Source organism: Aquarana catesbeiana, linkage group LG06 (assembly GCF_042186555.1).
Source record: "Aquarana catesbeiana isolate 2022-GZ linkage group LG06, ASM4218655v1, whole genome shotgun sequence".
Taxonomy (NCBI): domain Eukaryota; kingdom Metazoa; phylum Chordata; class Amphibia; order Anura; family Ranidae; genus Aquarana; species Aquarana catesbeiana.
In genome coordinates this window covers 274272357-274287131 of record NC_133329.1, presented here as the reverse complement: position 1 = coordinate 274287131, position 14775 = coordinate 274272357, and the positions used below count along the sequence as shown (strand labels likewise).

Sequence of the window (14775 nt, the reverse complement as noted above, 5' to 3'; positions counted from 1 at the left end):
TAAACAGAAGCCAGTAATCGGCTTTTTTTTTTTTTTCCCCTCATGCTGATATAAGTGCCCAGTAAGCAAGCGGTTAAAGTTAGGTTTGCACCGATACCTATTTTTACTTTTTTTTTATTTACATTTTTATAACTTTTTTTTTTTTTTTTTTGTGGGGAGGCGGTTATTGTGTGGGGAGGAGTGTTTGTATATGCAGGAAGGGAGGGGGGTATTTGGGAACCCACACACTGCCAATCTCTGCACTACAACACCCAGCAGACCTTCTTTCCTTCTCCAGGAAGTTCTGCAGCAGCAAAGCCTGGCACAATGCAGGACACACTACTCGCCAAGCAGATCTGTCACCTAGCAGCTGCCCGCAGATGAGAAGCACATCGCTGGAGGACACAGAACGGAGCTAAGGGGGAGAGGCTGGCACAGGAGGGGTGGGGCCACATTGGGGAAGGGAAATCCTAATGACAGCTGAAACGACATTGGTTGTTAAGGAGCGGGGCCGCCGTGTCCTTAACAACCAATGATTGCCTGCATTCTTTTGTATAAATGTCATCTGTCAGTGGGGGGATCTGAAATGTTGGGTTTACATATTGATTGTGAAGTCCTTGTGCATAATTACTGTAAACCCCTCTGTTACAGCAAGATATATAGTTCAGTATCTGTGTTTGTTTAAAATTATGCAGCTAAACACCTTATTTCAGAGTGCTGTTGTGCGGTCACGTGACCTCCTGTCGCTCTCCTCCTCCGATCTGAGGACTACAGTGGGAAAGGCTGAGATTTCCCTCTGATGCCAGCCGGAAAGGAGAGCGGCACTCTGAAATAAGATGTTTAGCTGCATAATTTTTAAACAAACACAGATACTGAACTGTATATCTTGCTGTAACAGAGGGGTTTCCAGTAATTATGCACAATGACTTTACAGCCACGTGATCTAGCAGCAGGAGGGAAGGCGAGCAGATCGGCTCTCACATCACTGACTGCTGAGCTGACAGGCAGAGAGGGAGAGACAGTGGGATGACTGAGGCACGTAAACTGACCACGCTATCATGGTCAGGACACTTGGGGGGGGGGGGGGGGTGTTTTACAGCATAGAGAGGGACAAATGTATATCATGCTTTAACTGCCCGCCGTCGTTGTACATCGGTACTTTGAAGAGGGATATCGTTGTTATGGCAGCAGCTAGCTACCATAACTCCGAGTATCCTCTCTAGCGGGTGGTCTGCTTTCAGATAAAAGTGGTCTCAGCTGCGGATTCGCCGAGATCACTTTTATTGGCGGCGAGAGAGGGGAGCCCCCCTCCCGCTGCTCTTTGGTGCCCTCTGCCGCTTACAGGAGCCGCTGACAGTGGCGGAGGCGATCGCTTCCTGTCTCCTGTTGGGTATAGAGATGAGTGAGGGGAAGATGGCCCCCACCCGTCTCCATACCATTGCAGGGCTTAAGCAGCGTCAATATACTGTATTTATTGGCGTATAACACTCACACTTTCACCATGAAAATCGGGTGCAAATAGCGTGTGCGTGTTATACGCCAGTACTTCAATTTCAGCTGCCTCGGAGGCAACGGGGGCGGGACGAGTGCTGTCAGTTTACATACAGTGAGAATCTCCTGTTTACTTAGCGGCCTCTGTAATAGGAAGTCAGTAGATGGCAATGGCGAGGCTGCTGCATTGATGGCCATGGTGAATCTGCATTGATGTGGACTAATAGGGCTGCATTGATGGCACTTGTGAGGCTGCAGGTGGGCATTAATCAGGCTGCGTTGATGGCAATGGTGAGGCTGCAGATGGGCACTGACACTTATCTTGCTTCAAAGTTCCCTATTTAAAATTTAGGTTTTTCTCCTGAAACTTCCCTCTTAAAATTATTGTGCGTGTTATACGCCTGTGCGTGTTATATGCCGATAAATACGGTGTATGTGTGTGTATATGTGTGTGTATATATATATATATATATATATATATAATTTTTATTTTTTTTTTTGTGTGTAAATATGAGATCTGAGGTCTCTGTGACCCCAGATCTCATATGTAAGAGGTCTTGCCATGCTTTTTTTTTTTTTTTTTTTTTTTTTTTTTCCTGTTACAAGGGATGTTTACATTATGATTTTTTTTTTTTTTTTTTTTTATTTAAAAAGAACAGTGTAAAAATAAAAGGTAAAATAAGAGAATTTTTAATTTTTTTTTTTTTTTTTTTGTTAAACACGCCCCATCCCACTGAGCTCGCGTGCAGAAGCGACCGCACATGTGAGCAGCGCCAGAATATGAAAACTGCTCAAACCACACATGTGAGGTATCGCTGCGATTGTTAGAGCAAAAGCAATAATTCTAGCTCTACACCTCCTCTGTAACTCTAAACATGCAACCTGTAGAACTTTTTCAGCCTATGGAGATTTTTAAGGGTAAAAGTTTCACGAGCGGGCGCAATTTTGAAGCGTGACATGTTGGGTATCAATTTACTCTGAGTAACATTATCTTTCACAAAATAAAATATAAAAAAGGGGCTAACTTCACTGTCCTTTTTTTAACTTAAAAAAAAAGTGTATTTTTTTTTTTTCCAAAAAAAGTGCGCTTGTAAGACAGCTGCGCAAATACGATGTGACAAAGTATTGCAACGACTGCCATTTTATTATCTAGGGTGTTAGAATCCCCAAATATTATTATTATTTTTATTATTATTAAAAAAAAAAATTTTTTTAACTTGTAAACACCAAATCTCAGAGGCTCGGGGCTGCACTTGGAAGTGCCATCACTTTAGATCTGAGGGGAAGCTCTGCTGATTTGTATCATCAAATCATGTACAAGCAAAAATGCTGTGGTGTTTGTTTTTTTTTTTTTTTTTTTCCTTGCATGTCCCCCTGAGATCTACAGCGACTGCACTTCCAAGTGCACTTTCAGTGCAAAGTGAATTTGTCTTTAGTAAATTAACTCCATTGTGTTTGTCTATTGTGGGTTAGATGAGTATCAGCTCACATTTTATGGCAAATTACTGCAGAAAAACCGTTAACACATACATTTTCTTGTTAGCATAGATATTATTCAGCTTCTTAAGGTAACACTGCTGAAGCATAGGCACCTTATGATGCCTATGTACATGAGTCGGCCTGAAAGTTGGGCCCTTGGGTATTTTTTTTTTTTTTTTCCCTAGGAACCTAAATTGTGCCTCAACTTCTACCAAAATTGAGATTGAACTCCTGATGTTATGCCACAACCCAGTCATTCAGCTTTCAAATTGGGCAGTAAATGTGTTCTGGCCTTAGGCAGGTATTGGTGTGTGTGTGTAGCCTAGGTCTTGAATCCAAGACGCTCCTCAAGGGTACAGGGATTCATTTAAAGGGTATTTGCAGGTTGTTTCATTAAGTCTCCATTCACGTTTGCGTGTCACCAAGTGACTTTGACTTGACTTTACGTTCTCGCACCAAAGTAATGCAGGCACATTTCAAAACTACTGTGACTTTAAGTCACACCGATCTGAACAGGTGCCATTGCAGTGGGCTGCGACTTGACACCTCCAAAGTTGCACGACAAGACGCACAAGTGTGAGTGGGCCCTAAAAGTGCTGAAATTATGTTTTGTTTTTTATTTATTTATTTTTTCCCCCTCCAACAGGGCTGGATTGGTCAGAAGATAGTGGAGAGGAACAAGATGAATCGGATAGAGAATCTCCATACCAAGTTGCATGGTCATTCCGAGAGAGTCTCCAACACGACTGCAGAAAGTAAGTTTTTCTGTGGGGTCCAGTGTAATAAACCATACAAAGCAACCAGAAATCATCTTTTACAGATCCAAACACTCTGCCCTGGTTTAATTGGATTGGTTGCTATAAATATATTATCCGGTACCAGGGATATAAAGAGACAGTTTGATATGGATCATCACTATGATTTAAGTTTTGGATAGAGTGGAGATGGATTAGAGCAGTTTTTGTTGCTGTCTGTGCCTACCTTAGAGAGATTCACCCTATTTGTCCTGTTTTTGTACCATTATCATTGAAAGTGAAAGTTAAAAGAAAATCCCAAATTTTGGCTTGTCCCCAAAAAAGGTAAGAGGGGAATTCTTCCGATGGGTACACTAGTTCTGGTGACCTGGAGGGGCCCAAGGGATTCCCTTAATTTGCAGGGATTTCCTATCGCTTCTGTTTTGGCTGTGGGACAAGAAGTGAAGGTAAATCTTCCCAGTGGGTCACAGAAGGTAAAAAAAAATTAAAAAATGACGGATTATAACCCTTCCTTACTCCAAATAATTTTTTTTTTTTTATGTATGTATGGGGGTTCTGAGTAATTTTCTAGCTAAAAAATACTGATTTTTACATGGAGAGAAATGTCCGCATTAGCCTGGGTGGGAACTAGTTAAAATTTTTTCATTTTTACAACCATAACAAAAAAGTGTATGTAGAAAATCTGTACACATTCTCTAATTTTTCTATTCTTTCTCATGTACTGTAGGTATGATGCTGAAGAAGCACATAGCAGGAGCTCCAGGGTTGCACAACTTTGCACTTATTTTCAACAGAAATATAAGCACCTCTGCCGCCTGGAGCGAGCAGAATCGTGTCATAAGAAATATCGCCACACATTCCGGAAAGCATTGCAGAAAGCAGCCATCAGAGAGCCGGAGTCTGCAGGGCAACTGATACAAGAATTAGGCATGGCTGCACACATGAGAACCAGGTAAGAATATGCAAAACGTTTTTTTTCGGCATACGTTACTATTTAACAAACAATCTTGCCCCTAGCACTTCAGGAGATTCTGTTTCACCTGCAGAGCCACCTGCTTCTAAAACCTGGTGTCACATTTTATCTTTGCAGTTGCAAGCTGTAACAAACAATGATCTTGCTTGTAAGTTGTTACATTTTGGATAATGCATCCCATCTGGACAGTAAGGTCATCAGGAATCACAATGGATTTTTTCACCCTTTTTATTGTTATTGAGGCAGAAAAAAAATTCTTGGCCAGTCCATCTGTTAATGCTTGTCTGTGTTTTTATATTGTAAAGAGGAATTTGCCTTTGTTAGATGATAAAACACCGTCTGTTGATCCCATCCCCATATACATGTAGTAAGACCAATTTCCTCTGAAAAGTGGGACATTGAATGGTTCACAAACAGAATATAGAAAAATTAGATTTTTATTATTACATAAATGGACAACTCATGGTGAAAAACGCAATACAAAGCATGGGATAAAACTAAGACATATACATGAAAAACACAGAATTAAAAGACCACGCATGGTTTTTATCTTCTTCAGGGACTAAACCAAGCTTATTATTTTCAAAGTTGTAAGTTGGATCGCTGCTAGGAGCATTTCACCAACACGAATGCGATAATTCAGTTAGGAAAAAAGGGGGGATCAGGGGTGGATATCCAACCATCCCAAGCACCCGTAGATCAGACTGCCACTCACCCAAGAAGGGGAAATGTTTGCCCAAAGGATATGCTGCAGTGAGCAGGGAAGAATTTAAATCGCCAGGACTGTCTGAAATGGCAGCGATCCAACTTACAACTTTGAAAATAATAAGCTCGGTTTAGTCCCTGAAGAAGATGAAAACCATGTGTGTTTTTTGAAACGCGTTGGATGGTCTGTCATTCTGACCGCTCCTGGGCTTTGGTTCATAGCTGTTTTTTTAATTCTGTGTTTTTCATGGATATGTCTTGGTTTTATCCCATTCTTTGTGTTGTGTTTTTCACCATGAGTTGTCTATTCATGTAATAATAAAAATCAAATTTATTATTCTATATTCTGTCTGTGAACCATTCAAAGTCCCACTTTTCTGAGGAAATTGGTCTTGCTACGTGTTTTTATATTGGAATTTACTGGGCTTTATTCTAAAAATATATAAACTGTTGTGCATACCACTTTAAAAAAAACAAAAAACAGCGATTTCAAACAAAATATTAAAAACAAGGATACCTGTTTTTTCATCTGTCCACGTGACCAAATCTATCCACGTGACAACAGTAAAGCCTGAAGACCCCTTTCACAATGAAGGCGGTTATCAGGCATTTTAGCTCTAGAAAAAGCGCCTGTAAAGTGCCTGAAAACCACTTCCCCAGTGTGAAAGCCCGAATGCTCTCACACAAGGAGGCGGTGCGCTTGCGGGACATTACAAAAGTCCTGTAAGCACTGTATACCGCCCTTGCCCATTGGAATGCATGGGCAGTGCTTCCAAAGCGCCTGGGGAAAAAGCGTTTTGGAAGCGCTGCAACACGGACGGTCTTAACCCTTTCTTCAGCCACTAGCTGGGGCTAAAAGCACCCCGCTAGCGACCAAAAAGTGCTAACGAGGCGCAGCCCCAGTGTAAGTACCCTCAGTCAATATTGATGGACAAGTTTACCTTTTCGGGCAGAATTTCACTTTTCATAATATATAGAAGAGTTTTCCAATGCCATTTCTGGCCCAGCTATCCCAATGTGCTGATCTCTCATTTACCTTATTCGCAGAATGTTTAAAATCTTATCAGTTGTTTATATTTTTGAACGGATTTTCAGATGCCATCACTACCCGTAGCTTGTATCGGCATTCGCTTCCTGTTAGGTCCTCTCCCAGAAGCCTTCACTTCCTTGTTGCATCACAGAAGAGGGCGTGATAGGGTGTGTTCACCCCTTTGTACCACACCTCCCTCATTAGAATACCACCTCCCACGCATTTCCTATACAATCTGAATGTATAATCTCATTTTAGATCTCCCATCAGCTACGTAGTACAAGGACCTGTCTGATTTGATACAAACTGAATGGATTGTTCAGGTGTGCCTTTCTATTCCATAGGTCTGGTAAATCTAAAGGAAATTGCATGGAGATTGTACAATCAGATTGCAAAGTGTATGGCCATCTTTATATAAGTACATAGGAGGTACTGGATGGAGACACTTTTTTTTTTTTTTTTTTTTTTTCACATCTCCACATAGCGTTTCACTCGCCACGCATAGGGCAGCCCATTCACTTGAATAGGCTGCTCTACACACGGCAATCGCCCCATAGAAGCTCCAGAACTTTTTTTGGAGCAGAGAGTGGTGCGTTACTGCAGTTTTTGGTGCGTTTGCTGCACTTGGGGAGCCTTTAACATGTAATGACAACACAAGCATGATGCACATTTGCAGTTTCTGAAACACATGGCAAAGCGCACATTTTCTGTGTAGTTTGCGGTACGTTTGGAAACACACAGATGTGAATTGAGCCTCATTGTTCTTGTGTAAATGCACCAATTTCACTTTCAGGCCTCATTCACACCTAGAGTAGTGGGAGCGCATGTTTGTTTGTTTTTGTTTTTTTTTGTTTTTTTTGTTTTTTTGGCTTTTTCCAGTGACACACACAGGGCAACCTGCATGTGGCAAAGTAGCTCTAGGGACATTATTTGCATTTTTTTTTTTTTTTTTTTTACTCCTTTTTGTCACCTGTTTTTTCATGTGGCAAAATGTGTGTTTGATTCTGTGTTAAGGTGTGCCAATCACAATCAATGACTAAGGATGAGCTCCGGCGTGTTCGCACAGCCTACGTACAGAGCCCGCCAGGAAGTCGGCACTGTGCTGCGCTAATCACAGGCAGTGAGACATTTTCCTGATGTGTGGCTGCAGAGATTGAGGAATGTCTCCCTGTCTGTGATTAGCGCAGTGCCGACTTACTGGCAGGCTCTGCATGTGGGGTGTGCGAACACGCCTGAGCTCATCCTTATTAATGACACTGAAAGCGCAACTAGGTAATTTTAGGTGTATAAATGTGGCCATACACTGTACAATCTCTTTTAGATTTACTAAAGCTGTATTAATAGGAGGACACACCATCAATCCAATCACTCTGTATCCAATTAGGCAGGCTCTTGCACTACATCAGGTGTGTCCTGTGGGCTGCACGTGGCCTCAGGAAGTTTAGCATGCAGCCTGAGCCTGTCTGAAGGGACCCTGGGGAAACCAGGCAGATGCATGGAGAGATGCTGGGGGTACTGTGAAAACTTAGTTGATGGGTGAAGGTGTGCTAATGAGGTCAGCTGGTAAACTCCTTCCTGTGTCTTACTGGCTAGTCTGTCTGTGTCTGTATACCTGTGAGTTTCTGAAGTGATCTGTGAAATACTGCCATCGGCCTTGTTTTCCAAATCAAAGAAAACTTGTATTTCTTTCTCGTACATCACAGGACACAGAGCCTCAGTAATAACTGGTGGGTTATAGGGTATCACTAGGTGATTGGACACTGGCACACCCTAACCAGGAAGTTCAACCCCCTATATAATCCCTCCCCTTACAGGGATACCTCAGTTTTTTTAGCCAGTGTCTTAGGTGTTGGACGTGTAAAGATGTCCTAGGCTGAGCTCCAAAGGGAATATCCTATATCCTATACTGGGGCAAGCCAGGCGAACCGGATCCATTTCAAAATGTCCTTTCTAGTCCGAATTGGATGGTACCCGGGCCTTGTGTCCGAAAGAAACAAGGTTTTACCTGTAACGCTTCCTCTTTTTAGAGAGCTGGACCCCGCATTTCAGAAAATGGTTTCTCTAGCCTTATTTCTGGCAGGGTGCTTTACAGGCCCAGAAACTATGGATCCCCCTATCCGTAGGGGGCCCCAGTCTCTGAAGGTTTTTTTCAAACGGAGCCCACTGTGAGAGGTGAAGATTGGGTCTGTATAACAGAACCCTGCTGCTGGGTAAGGTAAGGGAGATTCCACAGAATTTTTTAATTCTAGTAGGTTTCTCCTTAAAGTAAATGCATGCTATGCCTATTGTCGCCACCGGGGGCTGCCAAGAGCACATACCTTCTCATGCTGATTGTCTCAGTGTTTCACGCTGCACAAGCTCCTCCAGCCGAGCTCCAGGTAGGATGGGATGGGGGCTCTCCTCAGGGATATTCCCCCCCAAAATAGGGGGCCGCAGGTGGTCTGTGAGGTGGTAGTATACCGCACTATCACCGCCGCCGCCGCCATTGCCAGGTGCAGGCCCCATCACTGCCGGCCTCTCTCCTTCCTTCTCCACCCCCAGCCTTCCTCCACGCTTATCAAGCGGAGGGTCGGCTTGTGCGGGAAGCGCTCGTTTGTTTGAAAGACGGGGGGGGGGGCGCGGAGCATCCAGCGTGCTCAGACGCCCACATTGCCGTCTGCAAGGCTATAAGAGGCACACTTTATAGGTGCACACAGCCTTTGGAGGGACACAGAGCTGATGGTCACATGTAAGGTGGGACACAGGCATTCTCCTAGGCAGCATTTACTAAGGAAACACTAGACTGGGCATTGGTAGCAGGGCTGTTGCTAGACTACATCGCTCAGCAGTCAGTGTTCATTTTTGTGATACCTCCACCTTGTTGCTTTGCACTGTGGGTAGAAGAGGTTCAAATACCCCAAGAACCAGAGGCTCTAGGGGATCTCCTTCAGGTTCTGAGGGACCCCTGTCTGCAGCATCCCCCCCCCCCCCCCCCCCCCCCCCCAGGCGCCAGGGAGAGCCGTTGGGGTCAGGGGTTACACCTGCTTCTGGCACTTCAGCCCCTGTATATATTACGCAGGAGGTTTTTTCCTCAATCATTAATGGTTCAGAGAAAAGATTAATGGCCGTGATCACATCTTCGCTCAGTGGAAGAAAACGCACCAGGCCTTCCTCTGCTACCCAGGACCCTCAGGCTGAGGAGCTCTGGGATAGGGGAGGAGAATCCCTTTCAGAGGATCGGGATGGGACGGATGATTCCTCTTCAGAGGAATCAGGTGAAGGGCCCTCTGCAGCTTCTCAGGATGAGAAAGTCTTAGTGCAGATCCTTGCTGGAATGGTCCGCTCCACGTTTAAGTTGCCCGTATCTGAATCAGTTAAAGAACCCTCTTCTTCGTTGATCACTGAAGCCTCCTCAAACAGCACATGCTTTTCCTGTTCATAATTTACTTGAAAAGCTCCTTTATTCTGAGTGGGATCACCCAGATAAACTTTTTTTTCCACCAAAAAAGTTTTCAACACTTTATCCTATGAAAGAAAAGTTTATTAAGTGGGGAATACCGGCCGTTGATGCCACCATTTCCTCCGTAAATAAAAGTCTGACTTGTCCTGTAGACAATGCTCAGGGATCCTGTGGATAAAAATATGGAATCCCTGTTGAAAGATGTTTTCGCCTTAGCAGGTTCAGTGGCTCAACCTGCAGTAGCAGCGATTGGAGTCTGTCAATACTTAAGAGACCATGTTAAGCAGGTCATCAAAGTTTTATCTGAACAGCAGGCCCAGGGGTTGGCTATTCTTCCAGCGGCCTTTATGTTTTGCTGTTGACGCCATCAGAGATTCCATCATGCAAACCTCTCGTCTTTCACTTGGGTTGGTGCATATGCGTAGAATCTTATGGTTAAAAAATTGGTCAGCTGAAGCACCATGTAAGAAGCTCCTGGCAGGGTTTCCATTTCGTGGTGCAAGGCTGTTTGGAGAAGACTTGGATAACTATATCCAAAGGATTTCAAGTGGGAAAAGCACTCTTTTACCTGTTAAGAGAAAGAGTAAGCGTCCCTCTTTCAAACGGACTCTTTCCCCAGCGCCAGGGGCATCAGTCTCCAGGCAGTCGCGACGGCCTCCTCCGTCTGGGTCAAGAAACAAGAGTCAACCCCAGGGACAAAAGAAGTCCTGGGGGAAGAAGTCTACTAGACAAGACACTAAGGCCTCTTTTTATGAAGGGGCGCCCCCGCTCGCTCTATTGGGGGAAAGACTGCTACTCAAAGATCTGGCAGGAGGACTTCCAGGACAGATGGGTAGTCTTCACGGTAACCTTAGGTTACAAACTGGAGTTCCAGGAATTTCCCTCTCCTCATTTCCTCAGGTCAAATGTCCCCAGGGATCCAGAGAAAAAGCAGTCGCTCCTTCTAGCGTTAGAGCGGTTTTTGTCGCAAGAGGTCATTATGGTGGTTCCCACGAAGGATCAAGGCTTGGGCTTCTATTCCAACCTTTTTTCGGTCCAAGAGCCAAATGGGGATGTCAGACCCATTCTGGATCTAAGGGATCTGAATCGATTCCTAAGGATTCGGTCTTTCCGCATGGAATCAGTTCGGACAGTAGTCTCCATCCTGCAGGGAGGAGAATTTCTGGCATCGATAGACATCAGAGATGCATATCTGCATGTGCCAATTTTTCCTGCTCATCAGAAGTTCCTGCGCTTCGAGATAGGAGGGCGCCATTTCCAGTTTGTGGCTCTGCCTTTCGGGATAGCCACTGCACCTCAAGTGTTTTACAAAGATCTTGGCTCCTCTTCTGGCCAGATTAAGGGCTCAAGGTATAACTGTCATAGCATACCTAGACGACCTGCTCTTGATAGACCGGTCCATATCTGGAACACTTAGGTTGGATTCTCAACCTAGAAAAATCTTTCCTAAAACCTGTAAGAAGACTGGAGTATTTGGGTCTGATCATAGATACAAGCCAGGTGAAAGTATTTCTACTGCAGGCAAAGATCACTGCTTTAAGGGAGCTGATTCTGATTAGTCAGGACCAAGAAGGGTCCTTCTGTCCGCCTTTGTATGAGGCTGCTAGGAAAGATTGTGTCTTCATTCGAAGCAGTTCCCTATGCTCAGTTTCATTCAAGACTGCTGCAACACAGTATTCTGTCGACCTGGAACAAGAAGGTTCAGGCATTAGACTTTCCAATGCACCTGTCTCATGCGGTGCGTCAGAGCCTCAATTGGTGAATACCCGAAAACCTGCAGAAGGGGAAATCCTTTCTACCGGTTACCTGGACGGTGGTAACAACGGATGCCAGTCTTTCGGGTTGGGGAGCAGTTCTGGAACAGTCTGCGGTCCAGGGGGTATGGTCCAAAACCGAAAGGACCTTACCCATCAACATTCTGGAGATCCGTGCGGTATATCTAGACCTAAGAGCCTGGACTCTCAGACTACAGGGTTGCCCAGTCAGGATCCAGTCCGACAATGCCACAGCAGTGGCTTATATCAATCATCAGGGAGGCACCAGGAGCCGAGCTGCTCAGAGAGGTGAACCAGATCTTTGTCTGGGCAGAGAAGCAGGTGCCATGCATATCAGCAGTTTTCATTCCAGGGATAGAGAACTGGCAGGCGGACTATTTAAGTCGCCAGCAGTTACTCCCAGGGGAATGGTCTCTGCATCCCGACGTCTTTTGGGCCATATGCCAAAGATGGGGGGGGTTCCAGATGTAGATCTCTTTGCATCCAGATTCAACAGAAAGATAGACAGATTTGTAGCAAGGACAAAGGATCCTCTTGCATATGGGACGGATGCATTGGTGATTCCGTGGCATCGGTACTCACTGATTTATGCATTCCCGCCTATTCTGCTACTGCCACGACTTCTTTGCAGGATCAGGCAAGAAGGGAAGTCGGTACTTCTGGTAGCTCCCGCCTGGCCCAGGAGGACTTGGTATGCAGAAATAGTAAGGATGACGGTGGGTTCCCCGTGCACCCTACCGTTACGCCCAGACCTGTTGTCTCAGGGTCCAGTGTTCCATCCTGCCTTACAAATGCTAAATTTGACGGTTTGGCTATTGAAACCCACATTCTGAAGAGTCGTGGGCTTTCAGGTCCTGTGATATTTACCTTGATCCATGCAAGGAAGCCAACTTCCAGAGTAATTTATCATAGAGTCTGGAAAGGTTATGTATCCTGGTGTGAATCCAGGGGCTGGCATCCCAGAAAATATGTGATAGGTAGAATTCTTGATTTTCTACAATTGGGATTAGAGATGAAGCTGGCCTTGAGTACCATCAAGGGCCAGGTCTCGGCCTTATCAGTATTATTTCAACGGCCACTTGCTACACATTCTTTGGTCCAAAACTTTATGCAGGGGGTGACGCGTCTTAACCCTCCAGTTAAGGCGCCCCTAAACCCCTGGGACATAAATTTGGTTCTGTCTGTTTTACAGAAATAGCCTTTTGAACCAATACGTCAAATTTCTTTGGTCTTGTTGACAAGAAAGTTAATTTTTCTGGTAGCCATTTCTTCTGCTAGAAGAGTATCAGAATTAGCAGCCCTTTCCTGTAAGGAGCCTTATTTGATTGTACACAAGGATAGAGTGGTATTGCGCCCTCATCCTAGTTTTTTTCCGAAGGTGGTTTCAGATTTTCATCTAAACCAAGATATTGTTCTGCCTTCCTTTTTTCCAGATCCCTGTTCTCCGGAAGAGAGATCACTACATTCGTTGGATGTAGTAAGAGCAGTCAAGGCCTATCTCGAGGCAACTGCTCAGATTCGCAAAACTGATGTTTTGTTCGTGCTGCCAGAGGGTCCCAATAGAGGACAGGCAGCGTCAAAAGCTACCATTTCTAAATGGATTAGACAAATGATTATTCAGGCCTACGGTTTGAAACAGAATATTCCTCCGTTTCAGATTAAGGCACATTCCACAAGGGCTATTGGTGCTTCTTGGGCAGTGCATCACCGGGCCTCTATGGCTCAAATCTGCAAGGCCGCAACCTGGTCTTCAGTCCATACATTCACCAGATTTTATCAGGTGGATGTGAGAAGGCATGAGGATATCACCTTTGGGTGTAGTGTGCTGCAGGCAGCGGTACAGGGTCCTCAGGTCTGATTGCACCCTACTTGGTTGTGGTTCCCCTCCCCTCAGATAGCATTGCTCTGGGACATCCCATCAGTTATTACTGAGGCTCTGTGTCCTGTGATGTACGAGAAAGAAAATAGGATTTTTAATAACAGCTTACCTGTAAAATCCTTTTCTTTTGATGTACATCACGGGACACAGAGGTCCCGCCCCTCTTCTAATACCTCAGTTTTGTAGCAAAGCAATATAAGTGTATTAGAAGAGGGGCGGGACCTCTGTGTCCCGTGATGTACATCAAAAGAAAAGGATTTTACAGGTAAGCTGTTATTAAAAATCCTATTTTATGTGTGGTACAGAGGTACGTTAATGGTATATTTGTACATAGGGGAGCAAAGTGAACTTTGCCTTTTTAACCCCTTGCTGACCGGCTCACGCCGATATACGTCAGCAGAATGGCATGGACAGGCATATTAACGTACCTGTATGTCGCCTTTAAGACGCAGCATTATGGGCGTACGCCGCAAGCTCCGTGAGTGTGATTGCAGGTCCCGCGGACTGTATATCCATGGGGATACCCGCGATCGTCTCATGGAGAGGAAGAACGGGGAAATGCTGATGTAAACAAGCATTTCCCCATTCTTCCTAGTGACAGGAAACTGATCACAGCTCCCTGTGATCGGGAGCGGTGATCAGTGCCGTGACACACGTAGCTCATCCCCCCCACAGTTAGAATCACTCCCTAGGACACACTTAACCCCTTCAGCGCCCCCTCCTGGTTAACCCCTTTACTGCCAGTCACATTTGCACAGTAATCAATGCATTTTTATAGCACTGATCGCTGTATAAATGTGGTCCCAAAATAGTGCCAAAAGTGTCCGATGTGCCATAATGTCGCAGTCACGATAAAAAATCGCAGATCGCCGCCAAAAAAAATATATTTAATAAAAATGCCATAACTATCCCCCCCATTTTGTAGACGCTATAACTTTTGCGCAAACCAATCAAACGCTTATTGCGTTTTTTTTTTTTTTTTTTCTTACCAAAAATATGTATAAGAATACGAATCGGCCTAAACTGAGAAAAAAAAGTTTTTTTTATATATTTTTTTGGGGATATTTATTATATAAAAAAGTTAAAAATATTGTGTTTTTTTTTTTTTTTTTTTTTCAAAATTGTCCCTTTTTTTGTTTATAGCGCAAAAAATAAAAACTGCAGAGGTGATCAAATACCACCAAAAGAAAGCTCTATTTGTGTGGAAAAAAACGCCAATTTTTTATTTGGGTGCCATGTCCAGGGCTGAAGTGGTTACATTTTAATTCAT

The 14775-nt window shown here is 44.3% G+C and overlaps 1 protein-coding gene across 1 annotated transcript in view; it reads left to right on the top strand.

Annotated features, from left to right (window-relative positions):
- INO80D (INO80 complex subunit D) overlaps nt 1-14775 on the top strand; it is an 80773-nt gene that overhangs the window by 22966 nt on the left and 43032 nt on the right. The window contains exons 5-6 of the mRNA XM_073633369.1: nt 3596-3704; nt 4432-4656. Of these exons, the coding sequence (XP_073489470.1) occupies nt 3596-3704; nt 4432-4656 (334 nt within the window). The remainder of the gene's footprint in view (nt 1-3595; nt 3705-4431; nt 4657-14775) is intronic.